This window comes from Cervus canadensis, chromosome 1 (genome assembly GCF_019320065.1).
Source record: "Cervus canadensis isolate Bull #8, Minnesota chromosome 1, ASM1932006v1, whole genome shotgun sequence".
Lineage (NCBI taxonomy): Eukaryota > Metazoa > Chordata > Mammalia > Artiodactyla > Cervidae > Cervus > Cervus canadensis.
Genome location: NC_057386.1, coordinates 26,740,287 through 26,757,666, shown reverse-complemented (window position 1 = coordinate 26,757,666; position 17,380 = coordinate 26,740,287). Strand labels below are relative to the sequence as shown.

The following is a 17,380-nucleotide window of genomic DNA, read 5'->3' as shown; positions in this document are numbered from 1 at the left end:
TTCTGGGCCAGATTTCAGACATGTGGCCTCAGCAAGGGAGGCTGGACCACTGGGCCAGCTAAGAACCAGGACCTCACTACTCAAGACTAAGGGAAGAATGGCTCTTGAGCGGAAGGCCACCGTCTCTTCCACGGATGAGGATAAAAGCCCCATTTCAGGCAATCTGTTCACAGCAGAACAATTATTACACAATTATTACATTTATGATGATGAGGGTGAGTATTCACTACTCAGTTACAACTGTGGGCCCTGCGCCAGGCACCTGGTGTCTGTTACCCAACCATAGGCCTCTGAAGGACAGACTATTACCACCCTTGTTCTACACAGGAGCTAACCAAGGCACAGAGAGGCTAGGGAACCTGTCCAAAGTCGCCCAGCTAACAGGTGGCACAACTGGACTGGAGTGCAGGCAGACTGGCTCCAGGTTCCCCAGGATACACACAGCTATGAAGAGAAAACTGTCATCAGCTATCACAAACTCGAGGGGCCAGGACTCAGGAGGGAGAAGGGGCCAGGGCCAGCGCTGCTCTTACTTTGAGCCTTTGCACATCTCATCTGCTCAACCAACACTCTTCCTCAACACACGTGACGTGCGCGATGAAGCGCTGTCTGGTACCTGCATTTGCCACTCCGTGGGTAGCCAACACACGGCAGGTGCTCAGATGTCTGACCACGAGTGGGCCGCAACACCAGCCCACAAACGCTCAAGGCCAAGTAAGGAGCTGGCAGGTGGCCCCTCGGGGAGCAGAGCAGGCTCAGCTGTGGCCTCCTCGGGACAACCCTGGTGTGGCTGCGCTGCACTTTGGGGGCACAAGCAGCCATTGAGGTCCTCCAGGTGGGTCAGTCACACTTAACTCTCTTCTCAAGTGCAAGATGAGAAGCCCAGCCTCAGCCCTGAGGCCACAGGGGGGCCTGGAGGGGGTTGGGGGGGAGGTGGCAGGGTGGCCCCCAGGGAAGACTGAGCAGAGGCCGGAGCGCTGAGGGAGGGCGCCCCAGAGGCAGAGATGGAGGCTCAGGAGGCAGGACAGGAGGAGGTGGGCTTCAGGGCTGAGGAAACCGACTGAGAGGGGCCGGGAGAGCCTAAGGTGGGACGGGCCCAGTGAAGGCATTTGGAAGATGGGGTTGGGGCAAGAGAAAGAAAAACAGAGGAGGCCTGTGTGAGAGGGGGAGGGAGGGGGACTGCTGCAGGGGGCTGGAGAGGGGCCCTGGCTTGGGCTGGCAGACAGCACTTGGACGCCTGTGGCCTGTGCTCACAGCTCAGCAATGTCCCAGCCCTGCCAGGAGACGCCCGGCCCCATCCCCGGCCCTGGCGCGGCCCCCACATCAGGAGCTCTGGAGCTACCCCCCACCCCACCTCTGCTCCCCAGAATGGGCCTCCCCTCCCCAGAACCGAGACATACCCCCACACCCTCACCCCAACCTTCCCCTGAACAAAGACAACGGCTAATGAAACCCAGGCCAGGGAAGGAGAGGGATAAAATAAACAGACGTGAGCAGGGGGGCCGTCAGGAAGCAGGGCAGGGGCTGGGGGTGCCGGCGGAGGGGTCCGGGGGTGTCTGTGGGGCGTGGACGTCGTCTGCGCTTTGCACAGACAGGCCTAATGAGATCCAGGTGGTCCCTTGGCCCAGGCCCGCCCCGGCCCCCGACAGCGTAAGTGGAGCGGGGGAGGGGAAGGGGCACTGCAGCCGTGGGGCGGGGCCGGGAGGCTGGCCGGGGGCCCAGCACATAACTCTGGGCGGACACAGTCTGGGACAGCAGACACCCAGCCGCTCGGAGCCCAGCTCGGAGCCCAGCTCACAGCATGGAGGTAGGGGGCCGGGAAGGGGGCCGTGTGGGCTGAGCCCACCGTGCGCAGAGGGCCCTCACGGACAGTCGGGGGCTGTCACGAGCCTGTCCCAGAGGAGGTGGGGGTGGCAGGGCAGACCAGGGGTTCCTGGCGGGGCTGGCTCCTGTGAGGGGCAAGTGCAGGGAGATGGGGGCTCCGGGGCGGGGCGCTGACCCTGCTCTCCGGTCGCCAGGCCCTCCTGGTCCTGCCGCTGCTGCTACTGCTCTCCGCCGGCCCCTGCGCACCTCAGCTCCTAGGGATCCGGGGAGATGGTAAGCTGCCTCGCTCCTGGCCCACAGGCTGGGTGACAGGCTGGGCGAGGGGCTGTCCCGGGCACTCACAGCTGGGGGTGGGGCTGGCTTAACCTGTTAAGATGGGGCGGGTGGGCCGGCCAGTCGGCACCCCGGCCTAGGGAGGGAGGCAAGCATGGGGCGCGGAGGTGTCCGTCACCTCAGGCCCCTTCTCCTCACCTGCCCCAGCTCTGGAGAAGTCGTGCCTCCAGCTGCCCCTGGACTGTGACGACATCTACTCCCAGGGCTACCAGGCGGACGGCGTGTACCTCATCTACCCCTCAGGCCCCAGCGTGCCTGTGCCTGTCTTCTGCGACATGACCACGGAGGGCGGGAAGTGGACGGTGAGTGGAGGGGGGATGGGGGACACATCACGTGGCTGTGAGCCTAGGACGATGCTCACAGCAGTGTGTGGAGCGCCGCCACCCCCAAACCCTAGGCACCTAAGGTAGGTTAGGGGCTGCATTGCATTGCATTACATCATAACCTTGGGAGCAAGGTGCCCCTTACAAATGATGGTCTGGAGCCCAGAGAGATGCAGTAACTTGCCCAAGTCACACAGCCAGTGCTAGACTCCACCCCAGGTGCCTCAACTCCAGCCCACCAGCTCCCTCTACCTGCTCTTGCCCCTGGGGCCAGCACGCACCTCCTCTTGGCCCCCACTCGGTCCTTTCACAAACCACCTTAGCCTCACAGGGTCCATGCCCGGGTGAGGGCACTGCCCCTGGCCCCTCAGGCATCTAGGCCCACCCCCTCTGCTCCAGGTTTTCCAGAAGAGATTCAACGGCTCAGTGAGCTTCTTCCGGGGCTGGAACGACTACAAGCTGGGCTTTGGCCGGGCTGACGGGGAGTACTGGCTGGGTAAGGCAGGGCCCAGTGGGCTGGGGGCCCCTGGAGCCAGGTCCCCGCTGACCAGCCAACTGCACCCCCTCTTCCCAGGGCTGCAGAACATGCATCTGCTGACACTGAAGCAGAAGTACGAGCTGCGGGTAGACCTGGAGGACTTTGAGAACAACACAGCCTTCGCCAAGTACGCCGACTTCTCCATCTCACCCAACGCCGTCAGTGCGGAAGAGGACGGCTACACCCTTTATGTGTCGGGCTTTGAGGATGGCGGGGCAGGTACACTCCACCAGCTGTGTGGGGCTGAGGATGGGGAAGGGCACTGGGCTCACCGCACATCTGGCTCGGGGGGCCCTCCCAGGCCGCCCTCCTGCCTCAGCTGCTCCGTGCCCCTCCCCTCTGCCAGGCGACTCACTGTCCTACCACAGTGGCCAGAAGTTCTCCACCTTCGACCGAGACCAGGACCTCTTCGTGCAGAACTGCGCAGCGCTCTCCTCAGGTGCCTTCTGGTTCCGCAGCTGCCACTTCGCCAACCTCAACGGCTTCTACCTGGGTGGCTCCCACCTCTCCTACGCCAATGGCATCAACTGGGCCCAGTGGAAGGGCTTCTACTACTCGCTCAAGCGCACCGAGATGAAGATCCGCCGGGCCTGAGGGGCTGGCCCCCTCGCGGCCCGCCGCCCCTGCCCCCATCCCACCTGGCCCCACCGGCAGCTCTGCTGCTCTCAGCACCGCCTCGGCTAGGCCCCCATGGCTCCAGCCGGACATCCCCATCACATCCCTGGCATCCACCTCTTGGCCAGGCCCCTGCTCCCTGCCATCCGAGGCTATGCTGCCGCAGCATCCCAAACCTCCAAAAGGCTCCGCGGTCCAGCCCGGACTTGGACCCTGTCCCGAAGGACACGGGGCTGTGTCCCCCGTGTCCAGCTTCCTGACTGCGGCTTCTGGCGGCCGAGCCTGTAGACCTCTCCTGGCATCTGCCAGGCCACCCACGTGTGGCCACTGCTGCCACACCCCAGCAGTCCCACTGGCCGGCCCATCACCTTCCTCCCACCCCCGTGTTCCCCAGGGGTGAGCACCACGGCCCGGCCCCATTGCACTCATGCTCAGCGGCCCCCTGCCTGCCTGACCCAGGCACCTGAAACGCAACACCCAAACTGTATTTCACCACAGCTCCCACAGGCCACCCTAAAATGCCACAGCCAAAGGCGGGCACACATGTGAGGTCCCCCCACCCGCCCCGGGGGTGAGTGTGACCGTGCGAGGGTCAGAGGACCGCCTCTGTGGGGCTGGGAGCAGGTGGGAGTGGAGGTCTCAATAAACCTCAGGACCTGAACGAACAGGCCTTACTGCTGTGCACGCGGATACCCTTGCCTGCCCCCATGACGGCACACTGTCCTCGACTCCGAAAACACACCCCGGAGACAGGCACTAGAGGAGACCTTGTATTTCACAGGCAACCTTCTGAGGGCAAAAAAACTGTGTCATCATAATAATGTAATAATAATAATAAAATTACAATACTGAAAAGAATCACTTGGGGGAGGGGCTCCCCCTCTTCGCGTGGCTTGTGCTGGCTCAGGTGGCTGCCTAAGGCCACAAGGTGGGTCTGAGATGAAGCTGCAGAATTATCTGAGCTGATTCCCCGACTGGGTGCAGGCCTCCGGCCCTTGGGGATGGTCCTCCAGATCTTGGAGCTGGGTCTGCCCCTAGCAGCAAGGCACAGACTGCAGGCCTCAGGGCTCCTGGAGGTCAGGCAGGTCGGCCAGCAGCATGGGGGAGTCCATCTGGATCTCACGCTGCAGGGACTCAATGTCGGCAGGGTTCATGCCGTGGCCCTCGAGCCAGTCAGCGAGCAGGGAGGCTGAGAGTGAGGCTGAGTCTGCCTGGCTGTGGGTATGGCGGGGAGAGGGGGTGAGAGGCTCCTCCTGCAGGGGGATCCCCAACCGACAGCCCTACCAGACCCAGAGACCCACCGGACCCAGAGCCCCACTGGACCCACAGCCCAACTCGAAAGGTCAGACCCAGCTCTTACCCGTCCTGTGGCCCGTCAGCCACACCCATGTCAAAAGATTGGTTTAGGAATTCCTCCAGGTCAAAGCCAACACCATAGCCAGCTCCACTGCCCTTGGGGGTGCCCGAGAACACGGGGGGCAAAGGGTCCTCCACCTGCAGGAAATGACAGCAGCTCACAATGCAGGCACCATCTAGAGCCGACTGAGGTTGGCAGGGCGCCCCACCATGACACAGCCCCACCCATGACCGGGCCTGGACAGCAGCGGTGACAGCGCCAGCCTCGACAAACCCTGAGCATGGGCTGGGGTCTCCAACAATCTGCTCATCAGCATTAGGCTCTTTCTGCGAGTGAGGGGCAGGTGAGGGGAGCTCAGCTCTCCTGGCACCAGGACACACACGACCTCTTCTGGCCTCAACAACCTCAGAGCCCACCTCCCCCGCATTAGACCCAGGCATCCCTACGACCAGGCCTCTCCCTCACCTGCGACTTGGACAGCTGCTGGGTCACCAGGGTGACGTCAGGTGACTCTGATGTGGAGGGCTGTGGGGCACCCCCAGGGTCTGGAGGGGGTGGGCCAGAGGGGAAGTAAGGCAGAACACTCAGGGCACTGGGGCCGGGCAGCCCAGGGGGCGGCACCAGCGGCTGGGGGGCCAGAAGGTCGGAGGCGGTGGTGGTCTGGGGGGCAGCAGGGCCAGCTGCAGGTGCAGGGGGTGGGCAGGCCGGCTGTGGCAGGGGCCCAGTGGGCTGGGTGGCAGGGCCAGCAGGAGGGCTGGGGGGCCGGGCTATGGGGGGTGTGGGCGCAGGGGCGGGGGGCTGGGCCATGCGAGTCCAACGCTCCAGCAGGCTTCGATCGTTGTCACTGAGCACCAGCCCAGCCAGGGGGTCGGCGGACGGGCCCCCCGAGACCCCTGCACCCCGCTCCTTGCGCTCGCGCTCCTGCCGCCTCTTTTCCCGCTCCTTGGCCCGCTCCTGACGCCGTCGGCGTTTCTCCTCCCGCTCCCGCTGGCGCTCCTGGGCGGTCACCGGTTTCCGAGGCTCAGGAGCTTCCAGGGGGGCACTGGGGCCATCTGTGGGGAGGATGGGCAGGTGAAGGTAAGAGCCTGTCCAGTCAGGGGGTCCCCCTCTGCTCCCCACTCCCCAGATAGGCACCTCGGAGCCGGCTCCGCAAGGACTTGAGCAAGGCAGCCTTGAGGGCAGCCTTGGTGTTGTCTGAGATGGCCCCCTCCTTCTTTGGAGGGGCTGGTTCACTGGCTGGTGGGGGCGGCTGCAGGGTCAGATCGATGGTGTCAGGCGCAGGGCCGGGACATGGCAGTGGGGCTGGAGGAGGGGACTCCATGGCGCAGTCTGCACTCGGAGCCCAGGGGCTGGGCATTTCCACATCAGGGCAGCCGGGCTCACTGGCCACAGGCTGCAGGGAAGGCTGGAAGCGGATCTGCTGGCGGATGCCCTCGCGCCGTGCGTGGAAGTCCTCGATCTCTGCCACGATGGCCTCCTTAATGCGCTCCCGCGTGAGGGCTTCGCGGTCAAAGGCAAAGTCAAAGGGTGGGGCACAGTCAGGCTCATCGTCAGGGTCATGGTACTTGGCCAGAAAGGGGTGGCGGAGGGCGGCAGCTGCAGAGACACGGGCGCTGGGCTCGAAACGTAGCATGCGCCCCAGTAGGGAGAGCGCCTGGCGGTCGGCACCCGGGTACACTGTCTCCCAGGGCACAGGCTGGCGCGGTGGCAGGCTCTGGATATAGGCCCGCACCCTCTCAGCTCCCACAGCCTGAATCACGGCCGGCGATGGGGTACCCAGCACCGTCATGATCAGCTGCAGCTGGTGCACGTAGTTTTTGCCTGGGAAGAGCTGGCGCCGGGCCAGCATCTCCCCAAAGATGCAGCCCACAGACCACAGGTCGATGGCCTGCGTGTACTCGTGCAGCGAGAGCATGAGCTCGGGGGCGCGGTACCAGCGCGTGGCCACATACTCGGTCATGAAGTACTGGTGCTCAGCGGGTGAGGTGCACAGGCCACGGGCCATGCCAAAGTCCCCAATCTTGAGCTCGCAGTTCTCGTTCACCAGCAGGTTGGAGGGCTTGAGGTCGCGGTGGATGACCTGAGCCGAGTGCATGTACTTGAGGCCCCGCAGCAGCTGGTACAGGAAGTAGCGCACATGTTCCAGTGTCAGCGGCTGTGAGGAGTGGATGATCTGGTGCAGGTCGCTCTCCATCAGGTCCAGGACCACATAGCTAAGGGGCAGGGGAGAGACGCAGGCTGTCTTGCCCAAACTCCAACCCCACTGTTACCATGCCCTTCCAGCTCCAGACAGGTCAAGGTCTTACTCTTGGACTCTGTAGGGTCTGCCCGCATGGTATCAAGATTCTCTACAACTTTTCCATGGACTCAAGTGAAATCACTTTTCTCTCCAGGCCTAGCTTTTCTCATCAGAGAAAAGATGAGGCTGGACTAGACCAGTCTGGCCCCCGGGGTTTAGTTGGGGGCCTGCTCCGCTGTGTGGTAGTGGCTGCTTGAAAGGCTATGATGAATATTTAAAGCCTTCTGCAATCTGCAGGACAGTGTTCTGTGACTGACTAGTGACGTCTGCTACTGGAATAGGAAAGAACAGACACAGGATGAATATCCTACATTCGCCATGCTATATACTGAGATTCTGGGCTTCCCAGGTGGCACTAGCAATAAAGAACCCACCTGCCAATGCAGGAGACGTGGGTTCGATCTCTGAGTCTGGAAAGATCTCCTGGAGGAGGGCATGGGAACCCACTTGAGCATCCTTGCCTGGAGAATCCCCATGGACAGAGGAACCTGGCAAGCTACAGTCCACAGGGTCGCAAAGAGTCAAGACATGACTGAAGCGACTTAGCATGCACACATACTGAGATTCTATAAAACTGTCACTTCTACAGTTTCTTTGAGGAAATCATAGGTGTCCCTGGCAAACCCTTAGGGAGCACTGGTCCTGGAGTCGTGGGAATTTCCCCAGCCTACCCTCCATTAGGTTCAGCTGCCCTTCCAGAACTTCAGCAGAATGGCTCCAGCCTTCAGAAAAGGTGCCAACTCTGCCTCCCTCCCTATCCCCGCTCCTTACACAGATTTGAACTCGCCATAGGGTACAGTGGGCCTCAGGATGTCCTTTATGGCAATGATGTTGTCGTGCTTGAAGTGCTTGAGGATCTTCAGCTCTCTGAGGGTCCGTTTGGCATTGGTCACCACGTCAAAAGCGTTAGGGATCTTCTTAATGGCCACCTGCTGGCCTGAGGAACAGGGGAAAAGCAGATGCCACCTGGGATAGCTGGTGAGCTGCAGAGTAGCACATGGCCTCTTTCGATATCCTATGCATGTGACAACAGCTACCACAGAGGACCTACTATGTGCCGGATCCTGTGCTGAGCACAGTAGGTACATGACCACATCTCCCTTTTCATCTCTGTCCCGAGGCAGGTACTCACAGCTCAAAGTCACAGACTTAGAGACCTGGGCACAGTAATTTGTTGGGCACACTGCACAGATAGTTAGTGGTACCTCCCTACACTCTGCGTCTCAGGCCTCTTCACCCCACCACCAACCCGATGCCCGCTGTTTGCTCCAGAACACACTCCGGGGAACCTCCATTCTGATCTCACCCGGACTGTCACCTTTCTAAGGAGGAAGCAGACTGCTGTGCTGGCAGAACCACCAGAGTTTCTAGAGACCAGAGCCCAACACAGAGGTCGGCCCCCAGACAGCACCCAACCCCTGCTTGCTGACTTGACTGAGATTTCACATCCCAGCTTCCCTGCTGGCTGCTGGGGACACGGCGGGTCCCACCCCCCGGGACCTGATTCCCACACATGCGAGCGGCCGGGAGGGTCGCTCACCGGTGAGGCGGCGGCGCGCGGAGGACACCACCCCGTAGGCCCCGTTGCCAATAGTCTCGATGATCTCGTACTCGTCCCCCACGTCGAAAGTCACGTCGAAGGACCGCGCCTTCAGCAGGGCCAGGTTCTTGGCCGCCACTGAGGCGGCGGTGCCAACGGGTTCCGCCTTCACCGGCCCGGGGGGCTCCCCGGAGCCGTCCTCACCGTCCTCCTCCTTCAGGGGCTCGGCCATGGCGTCTGCGTGGACACGCGGGCGAGGAGGGGCCCGACCCCGAACTCAGGGGCCCCTCGGAGGCTCCAGACCCGCAGGCCGAGCGGTACACGCAGCCCGCGTCCCGCACGCTCTGGAGCCCCCAGCTCAACCCCGCGCAGGACGCGGGGTCGGCGGTGGGGGAGGCGCCGCGAGGCGCGGTCCAGGAAGAAAGCGAGGGGCGGGGCGCCCGCTCTTCTTGGTCCTCACTAGGCGGATGGTGCCTCACCCCGACGTCGCCCGGGCCCTCGACGCCGCCCGGGCGTCCCGTCCCCGGGTCGGGGTTGGGGGGGGTGGGACCCGAATACCCGCTCCCTCAGTGGGTCTGGCCGCCGCCACCACCTCAGCGGAACGCTCAACTCCGGGTCTCCCGCCCCGCCCCTTAAGACCACGCCCCTCAGCCTCTGACCAATCCCTGAGCGGCTTTTGCTGAGGTGCCCACCCCTTCCACTTGCTCCTCCAATCTGCGTCTACCTTCCGAGGATGCCACGCCTTCACCCGCGCCCGCGCCGTGGTCCAGTCTCCAGGAGGGAACCACCCAACCCGCGCTCTGCGTTTAGCCGGGGCGCGGCCGCCTGGCTCAGTCTTCGGACGCAGGCGCGCCAGCAGCCCCCGCCGCCGCGAGACTGCGAGGCACCGCCTCCTGCGTGCGTGCGCGCGCATCCGCTCCGATCTTCCAGGTCCTCTCAGGTCAGTTGCTGGTGGCCTCGGGATCTTGGAGGGCTGAGGTTACCGGTTGCTACCATCACTCAGTCCCGCTCCTTTAGGCCCTTCTTCCCTTATCAGCCCCTATCAGCCCGGGGATTGCGTCCCCCATTTTCCCGATGGGCCCCGGGAGCCTGGCGCTTGGGAATGCGTGGTCCCAGGTAGACGGTGATCCGTCACATTCAACCACAGAGATCCCGGTCCTCCGGGTTCTAGAGCGTCGGCCTGAAGCCGCCCTGACTTCCGGTATTTGGTCCTGTCAGCTCAGCTTCCGGCGCCCCGGGCTTCGGCCAGCGCTTCGCCAGCCTCGGCCATGAACCTTTCGTGGGGCGGCTCCGTCCAGCGACTCCCGCGCTGTGACTGCAGGGCAGCGGGCAGGGCCACAGGGTCAGCTGCGCCTGGAGGAGGCAGAGCTCCGCCGGAGCCAGTGCCCTGCGGATCTTCAGGGCCCGCGTTCGACCTCGCAGCGAGTGCGCGCCCAGCGCTGACCCTCTGCGTCCCGAAGAGGCTTGGGGGAGGTCGTGTCTTCTCCAGTGACAGATGAGAAAGAGCCAGGGGGTGAGGGGGGGAGCCCAGGAGTTAGTCCTGAAGGCCCTAGGGAGGGTCCATCCCTTAGACCGGAAAGGAATTTGGTTTACATTCCCCACTGTTGTGGTGGTTTATTTTTTACTAAGACATACTTACAGGAAGTTCCACATAACGTAAGTGTATGAATAAGTTCACAAACTGAACATATCCGTGTATCGAAGTCAGGTGGAGGAAAACAAAACAAAAATCCAGAACATTACCAGCCCTTCAGAAGCCCTTTCTCTTTTCTAGTGGTTACAACTTCTTTCTGTTAACTCTTTTCCATACTTTGGGGGTCGGGGGTTGCCGTGAATTCTCGGAGGTTCACTGGGGTCCATACATTAAGATGGAAAAGTGGAGACTGCATTTTAAAAATACAACATCAGGGAAAATGTCTGGGAGCATAAGGTCAGCTCTAGGACAAATAAATACCTCGTATTTAGACATGGAAAGATCACTTGGACCTCCTGAGTTAACTATACCTTTGGTTCTGGTTTTCCTGAAAGCATAGCAAAAAGCCAAATTATCTGTTACATGATTTGCCTTGACCATTAGTAAACCATATTCATGGGAAGTGGACATTTTCTGCACTGAGTTCTGAAAACATTTCCATGATGGTGTTTCCTTAAGTGATACGGTAGACAATCTTCCTTAACTCTGACGTATGTGTGCGTTAAGTTCTCCAGTGTCCATCAGTGAAAAGAGAGGGCATAAAACTGCAGGACCCAGAAACGTGTCTTCTCAGGGAACCCGATGGCCAGTTCTGTGATAATCTGGTCTGCTAAAGTAGTAAAGCATAAGATAGCAGAAAAGACCCATACATTTTGAATGCTTTAAATACTTCTTTAGAAATATTTCAGCTAGGATTGGTATACAAGTTATAGACGATTAAACTTTCTGTGGCAAAACCTCCCTGTTTCTCATTTACTTTTTAAAAAATATTTTACTTATTTGTTTGGCTGCACTGAGTGGTCTTAGTTGTGGCACATGGGCTCCAGAGCATGCAAAGTCAGTAGCTGAAGCACGCAGAGCTTAGTTGGTCTGGGGCATGTGGGATCCTACCTAGTTCCCCAACCAGGCATTGAACCCACCGTTCCCTGTATTACAGGGCAGATTCTTAACCACTGAACCACCAGAGAAGTCCCTTCATTTACTTTTGAATCCACCATGAGCTGCTTTACTTGTCTCACTACAAGACCCTGACTCTGTCCTGAGAAAGTTGTCAGTTATCTAACATTCTTCAGCCTTGTCTTATGAGCTTACTTCATATGACACAACTGACTACTTTAAGAAAAAGTTTTTTCATGTGGCTCAAAATTCAAATCATAATAAAAAGGTTCAAGTGAAAATCCTGGTCTCATGCCAGGTGGCTGATTTTATAGTTTCCTATAAACAGTGTCAGACTTTATTTTTGGGGGCTCAAAAATCACTGCAGATGGTGATTGCAGCCATGAAATTAAAAGACTCTTACTCCTTGGAAGGAAAGTTAGGACCAACCTAAAGAGCATATTAAAAAGCAGAGACATTACTTTGTCAACAAAGGTCCGTCTAGTCAAGGCTATGGTTTTTCCAGTGGTCATGTATGGATGTGAGAGTTGGACTGTGAAGAAAGCTGAGAGCCGAAAAATTGATGCTTTTGAAATGTGGTGTTGGAGAAGACTCTTGAGAGTCCCTTGGACTGCAAGGAGATCCAACTAGTCCATCCTAAAGGAAATCAGTCCTGGGTGTTCATTGGAAGGACTGAAGCTGAAACTCCAATACTTTGGCCACCTCATGCGAGGAGTTGACTCATTGGAAAAGACCCTGATGCTGGGAGGGATTGGGGGCAGGAGGAGAAGGGGACGACAGAGGATGAGATGGCTGGATGGCATCACCGACTCAATGGACATGAGTTTGAGTAAACTCCGGGAGTTGGTGATGGACAGGGAGGCCTGGCGTGCTGCGATTCATGGGGTCGCAAAGAGTCAGACACGACTGAGCGACTGAACTGAACTGATTGGGCTTCCCTTGTGGCTCAGCTGGTAAAGAATCCTCCTGCAATGTGGGAGACCTGGATTTGATCCCTGGGTTGGGAAGATCCCCTGGAGAAGGGAAAGGCTACCCGTTCCAGTATTCTGGCCTAGGGACACGAATAAGCCACTTTCACTTTCATTGGAAGTAAAAAAGAAACAATAAAAATTGGAAACACGCAAATACAACTATACATTCTTTGTCCCCTTGACAAAATATAGCAAATCATTTACACGTTTCCTGAAATCATTAAGTATCAAAAACCAGAGGGATCTTATTCTTATAACAGCCTTTTTTTTTTTGACATACAATTTACATACTGTAGAACATTTATAGTGTACAATTCAGTATATGAATTTAGTAGGTTCACAGAGTTGTGCAACCATCACACCACCCAATTTTAGAACATTTTCATCATCTCAGAAAGCCATTAGTCACTCCTGATTTCCCCTCACCAGCCCCTGGCAACCACTAATCTACTTCCTGTGAGCCCATGGCAACCACTAATCTACTTCTGTGTCCCGACTGTCTATTCTGGATGTTTCAGATCAATGCAATCATACATTCCACAACCTTGAGACCTTTTGTATCTGACTTTTTTCACTCAGGCTAATGTTTTCCAGGTTCATCCTTGTATCAGAACTTCATTTTTATTTTTAAAGCTGAATATGTTACACCGTATACATAGACCGCATTTGTTTATCCCACCATCAACTGATGGACATTTAGGTTCCTTCCACTTTTTGGCTGGTGTGAATAATTGTGCTCTGGACATTCACGGACAAGGTCTGTGTGGACCTAGGCTTTCCAGAATCTTGGGTACAGATCTAAGGGTGTGATTGGTAAACTTTTTAAACATTTTGAAGAACTGCCGAACTGTTTCCTTTAGTAGTCGCACCAATTCACTATCTCCCCAGTGTATTTGACAGTTCCAATTTCTCCACATCCTCACCAACACTTTTTATTTTCTTATTTTTCTTTTTTAAATTGTAGTCATCCTGGTGGGTATGAAGTAGTATGTCTTTGTGGTTTTGATTTGCATTACTCTCATGACTAATGAGGGCTTCCCTGGTGGATCAGAGGTTGAAGCATCTGCCTGCAATGTGGGAGACCTGGGTTCGATCCCTGGGTCGAGAAGATCCCCTGGAGAAGGAAATGGCAACCCAGTTCAGTATTCTTGCCTGGAGAATCCCATGGACGGAGGAGCCTGGTGGGCTACAGTCCTCAAGGTTGCAAAGAGTCAGACACGACTGAGCGACTTCACTTTCTTTCATGACTAATGATGTTGAACATCTTTTCATGGGCTTATCAGCCATTCTTCTTTGGGGAAACATCTGTTCAGTGTCTATTCAGTTCCTTTCTGTTTTGTTTGTTTGCTTTTGGCTGTGTTGGATCTTTGTTGCCTCGAGAGCTTTTTCTCTAGTTGCAGCAAGCTGAGGCCACTCTCTGGTTGTGGTGTGCTGGCTTCTCTTGTTGCAGAGCATGGGCTCTAGGGCAGGTGGGCTTCAGTAGTTGCAGCATGGGCTCTAGGGCATGTGGGCTTCAGTAGTTGCAGTTCCTAGGCTCCAGAGCACAGCCTCAATAGTTGTGGTATAGGGGCTTAGTTGCTCAGTAGTATGTGGAATCTTCCCACTGGCAGGCAGATCCTTTACCACTGAGCCACAACAGAAGCCCTCATTGGCACTGAACCCACTTTTATTTTTATTTAAAACTTTATATAGACTTTGTAAAAAAAAAAAAACCTTTATATTTTTATTTACATATTTGTTTAAAATTTATTTAAATTTTTTACTTTTATTATTTTTTGTGGTGCCACCATGCAGTCTTCAGGATCTTAGTTCCCTGACCAGGGATTGAACCTATGCCCTCAGCAGTGAAAGCTCAGAGTTCTAACCACTGGACCAGCAGGGAAGTCTCACCTCACTCTTTTTTACAGCTGCATAGTACCTCTTTTCAAATATAACCTATTTAACCAAGACCCTATAGGTGTACACTACTACTTTAAGATTTTTGCTCTTGCAAATGATGTTGCACTAAATTATCTTGAACACATCATTTTGTGCACTGCAAATTTAAAATACCCAGAAGTGGATGTGTGCCAAGTTAAAGAGTATTGCACTTGTGATTTTAATAGGTAATGTCAAATTTCTGTCCTTAGTTGTTGTTGTTTAGTTGCTAAGTCATGTCAGACTCTTTGCAACTCCATGGACTGTAGCTTGCAAGGCTCCTCTGTCCATGGGATTTCCCATGCAAGAATACTGGAGTTCAAAATTAGGAAAGGAGTACATCAAGGCTGTATAGTGTCACTCTGCTTATTTAACTTACATGCAGAGTACATCATGTAAAATGCCGGGCTGAGTGAATCATAAGCTGGAATCAAGATTGCCAGGAGAAATATCAACAGCCTCAGATATGCAGATGATAACACTCTAATGGCAGAGGAGCAAAGAGGAACTAAAGAGTCTCTTGATGAGGGTGAAACAGGAGAGTGAAAAAGCTGGCTTAAAACTCAACATTCAAAAAACTAAGATCATGGCATCCAGTCCCATCACTACATGGCAAATAGATGGGGGAAAATTGGAAACAGTGACAAATTTTATTTTCTCGGGCTCCAAAATCACTGTGGACGGTGACCGCAGCCATAAAATTAAAAGATGCTTGCTCCTTGGAAAAAAAGCTGTGACAAACCTAGACAGCATAGTAAAAAGGAGAGTCATCACTTTGCCAACAAAGGTATGTATAGTCAAAGCTATGGTTTTTCCAGTAGTCATGTATGGATGTGCGAGTTGGACCATAAAGAAGGCTGAGCGCTGAAGAACTGATGCTTTGGAACTGTGGTGCTGGAAAAGACTCTTCAGAGTCCCTTGGACAGCAAGGAGATTAAACCAGTGAATCCTTAAGGAAATCAACCCTGATTATTCATTGGAAGGACTGAGGCTGAAGCTGAACTCCAATGCTTTGGCCACCTGATGCAAAGGGCCAGCTTATTGGAAAAGACCCTGATACTGGAAAAGATTGAGGGCAAAAGGAGAAGGGACCAGTCCTGGAGTCTGTTCTCTATGGAAGGGCTATAGTCTCTGTGTCAGGCCTTAGGGCGACCTCCAAAAGGGCTGACACCACATGCCACACCTCCCAGGACTGCTGCTGCTCCTGTCCCCACAGCAGGCCACTGCTGACCCATGCCTCTGCAGGAGACCTTCAGACACTCACAGGAAGGTCTGGCTCAGTCTCTTGTGGGGGTCACTGCTCCTTTCCCTGGGTCCTGGCACGCATAAGGTTTTGTTTGTGCCCTCCAACATGTCTGCCTTTGCCTTCTTCGTCAGTGTCCCTGTTCACGGCTGAGAAGGGGGCTCAGCAGGGGAGGCTGTGGTAACCTAGGAGCGCACAGTGTGGGTGGGCGGGGCAGGGAGCCACCTCTGCCTCTGACTCCCTCTGCCTGGCTCCTTGCCCCACTGACTGAGGCCAACAGCCCTGAGTCACCCGGTGAGTAGCCCGGATCTGCAGAGGCTGTGGAAGCTGCTCTGGGGCCCACTTGCCAGCCTGAAGCTCCTCCCCGTTCCCCTTCCCCCAGCAGACATGCACTTATTTTGTTAGACAGAACTTTGTCACATAGCCACCCCCCTGCAGGGGTCTGAGAAATCAAAGGCTTAGTCAGGCACATGGCTGCCCACCAAATCAGGATTTGTTAGAAATGGAGAACAGACAATGAACAGGTAGAAGGGCCAGAGCCACATCTTCTGGTCTAGAGGACAGGTGGGTGATGCCCTAGTCCCCCAAACCAAGACAGGACCTTCTCAGAGACCCTGGAGACTCGGAGGCTGAGTTCCCTCACTCAAGGTCCACAGCCTCCCCAGAACAGACCAGCCTCCTCTCTCTCAGCCCTGGGGTGTCAACACTCCTTCCCAAAGGTGGCAGGGACCAAGAGTCCCCTTGGCCCAGAGCCCATCCCACAGGTGACAAACAGTGCAGCAGGGGTGGGTGTGAGGGAAGTGCTGGCCAGCGGCTTGGACTGCCCCTTGACTTCCTGGAGGACTGCCAAGCCCTCCAGGCCACACACAGTCACACTGTGACACACACATACTCGTACAGCCACAGCGTGGCGCTCACATGCCCTTACAGTCCATTCAGGTTCCCAGAACACGGACACACACCCACCCAGGACGCGCAGAATTCAGGGGCACCACTGTGCACACAAGTTGACTGCTAACCCTACTCCAGTCTGTCTCTCCCCACTCCCCCGAGCTTCTATCCAGCACCCAGTGCTCTGTAGACGTCTCCAGGGGATGCCCCACAAGGCTCCCAGGCCTCTGACCACTGCCACGTTCACCAATGCCCTGGCTGGGCCCCCATCTCACCCGCATGCTGACCGACCACTTCCACACCCGCTCCAAAGCCAGAGCCTCAGTCACTCACCACATCGCCAAGCACATGCTCCGTGCAGGGCAGTCTACCCGGGGCGGGGGTGGGGTGGCGCACGGGGAGGGGTTGACTGTGAACACGACATGTACAAATCTCTGCACTTGAAGAACGCAGATTTAGCCTGGAAGAGGACAACAAAATCAGTCACTGAACTACACAGTGACTCAGGTGACAGGCCCCAGGCATGGACCCAGGAAGAGCTGATGGGGGAGGAGGTCGTGATTTTCCATGGAATGATCAAGAAAAGCCAGCCAAGATGGTGACCTTGGAGCAAGGACTTGAAGGTGGGAGCAGGAAGGAGCCCCATGTGGACGGAGCAGCAGGAACAGCATTCTGGGTAGATGGAACAGGAGATGCAGGGCCCAGAGGCAGGGTGTGCCTGGCCTGTGTGAGAATCAGCGAGGGGGCGGTGATCGGGATGACTGCTCGCTGCCTGGTCCCAGCTGCCATCACTTCCCGCCAGGACCCTTGCTGTCATCACTGAGTCACTGTCCTCTTGGCTTCCTCTCGCTGCTGTGACTTCCTCCCTGCCCAGCAGCCAGAGTGACCTTTCAGCAAACACAGATGAGGCTTCAACAAACACAAGATGGGTGTCCCCAT

The 17,380-nt window shown here is 56.6% G+C and overlaps 2 protein-coding genes across 5 annotated transcripts; one reads left to right on the top strand and one right to left on the bottom strand.

The window, feature by feature from the left end:
• The first annotated feature begins 1,660 nt into the window (after positions 1-1,660).
• Positions 1,661-4,491, top strand: MFAP4 (microfibril associated protein 4). The gene is made up of 6 exons (XM_043472983.1): positions 1,661-1,807; positions 2,019-2,097; positions 2,305-2,459; positions 2,880-2,976; positions 3,055-3,237; positions 3,365-4,491. Exons 1-6 carry the CDS (start codon positions 1,802-1,804, stop codon positions 3,610-3,612), a joined length of 768 nt encoding a protein of 255 aa, XP_043328918.1. The 5' UTR covers positions 1,661-1,801; the 3' UTR covers positions 3,613-4,491.
• MAPK7 (mitogen-activated protein kinase 7) lies at positions 4,391-9,690 on the bottom strand. Of its 4 annotated transcripts, none has more exons than XM_043472978.1 (6): positions 9,554-9,690; positions 8,061-8,226; positions 6,125-7,203; positions 5,456-6,042; positions 4,994-5,127; positions 4,391-4,848 (listed from the first exon to the last, which is right to left on the bottom strand). In XM_043472978.1, the coding sequence occupies exons 3-6, from the start codon at positions 7,182-7,184 to the stop codon at positions 4,695-4,697; spliced, it is 1,935 nt and encodes a 644-aa protein (XP_043328913.1). In that variant the 5' UTR covers positions 7,185-7,203; positions 8,061-8,226; positions 9,554-9,690; the 3' UTR covers positions 4,391-4,694. The 4 variants fall into 4 exon arrangements, with proteins under 4 accessions (XP_043328913.1, XP_043328917.1, XP_043328912.1 ...); XM_043472982.1 differs by having other exon boundaries at positions 8,077-8,226; XM_043472977.1 differs by lacking the exon at positions 9,554-9,690 and adding an exon at positions 8,830-9,501.
• Between the last annotated feature and the right edge of the window lie 7,690 nt (positions 9,691-17,380).

Bases quoted from the DNA above. Each gene is read 5' to 3' on its own strand.
- MFAP4 (XM_043472983.1), top strand. The intron at 2,098-2,304 runs GTAAGCTGCCTC...CACCTGCCCCAG, and splicing joins CCTAGGGATCCGGGGAGATG to CTCTGGAGAAGTCGTGCCTC. The intron at 2,460-2,879 runs GTGAGTGGAGGG...CCTCTGCTCCAG, and splicing joins CGGAGGGCGGGAAGTGGACG to GTTTTCCAGAAGAGATTCAA.
- MAPK7 (XM_043472977.1), bottom strand. From the start codon at position 9,061: ATGGCCGAGCCCCTGAAGGAGGAGGACGGTGAGGACGGCTCCGGGGAG. The intron at 6,043-6,124 runs GTGCCTATCTGG...TCCTCCCCACAG, and splicing joins CTTGCGGAGCCGGCTCCGAG to ATGGCCCCAGTGCCCCCCTG. The intron at 4,849-4,993 runs GTAAGAGCTGGG...CCATACCCACAG, and splicing joins GCTGACGGGCCACAGGACGG to CCAGGCAGACTCAGCCTCAC.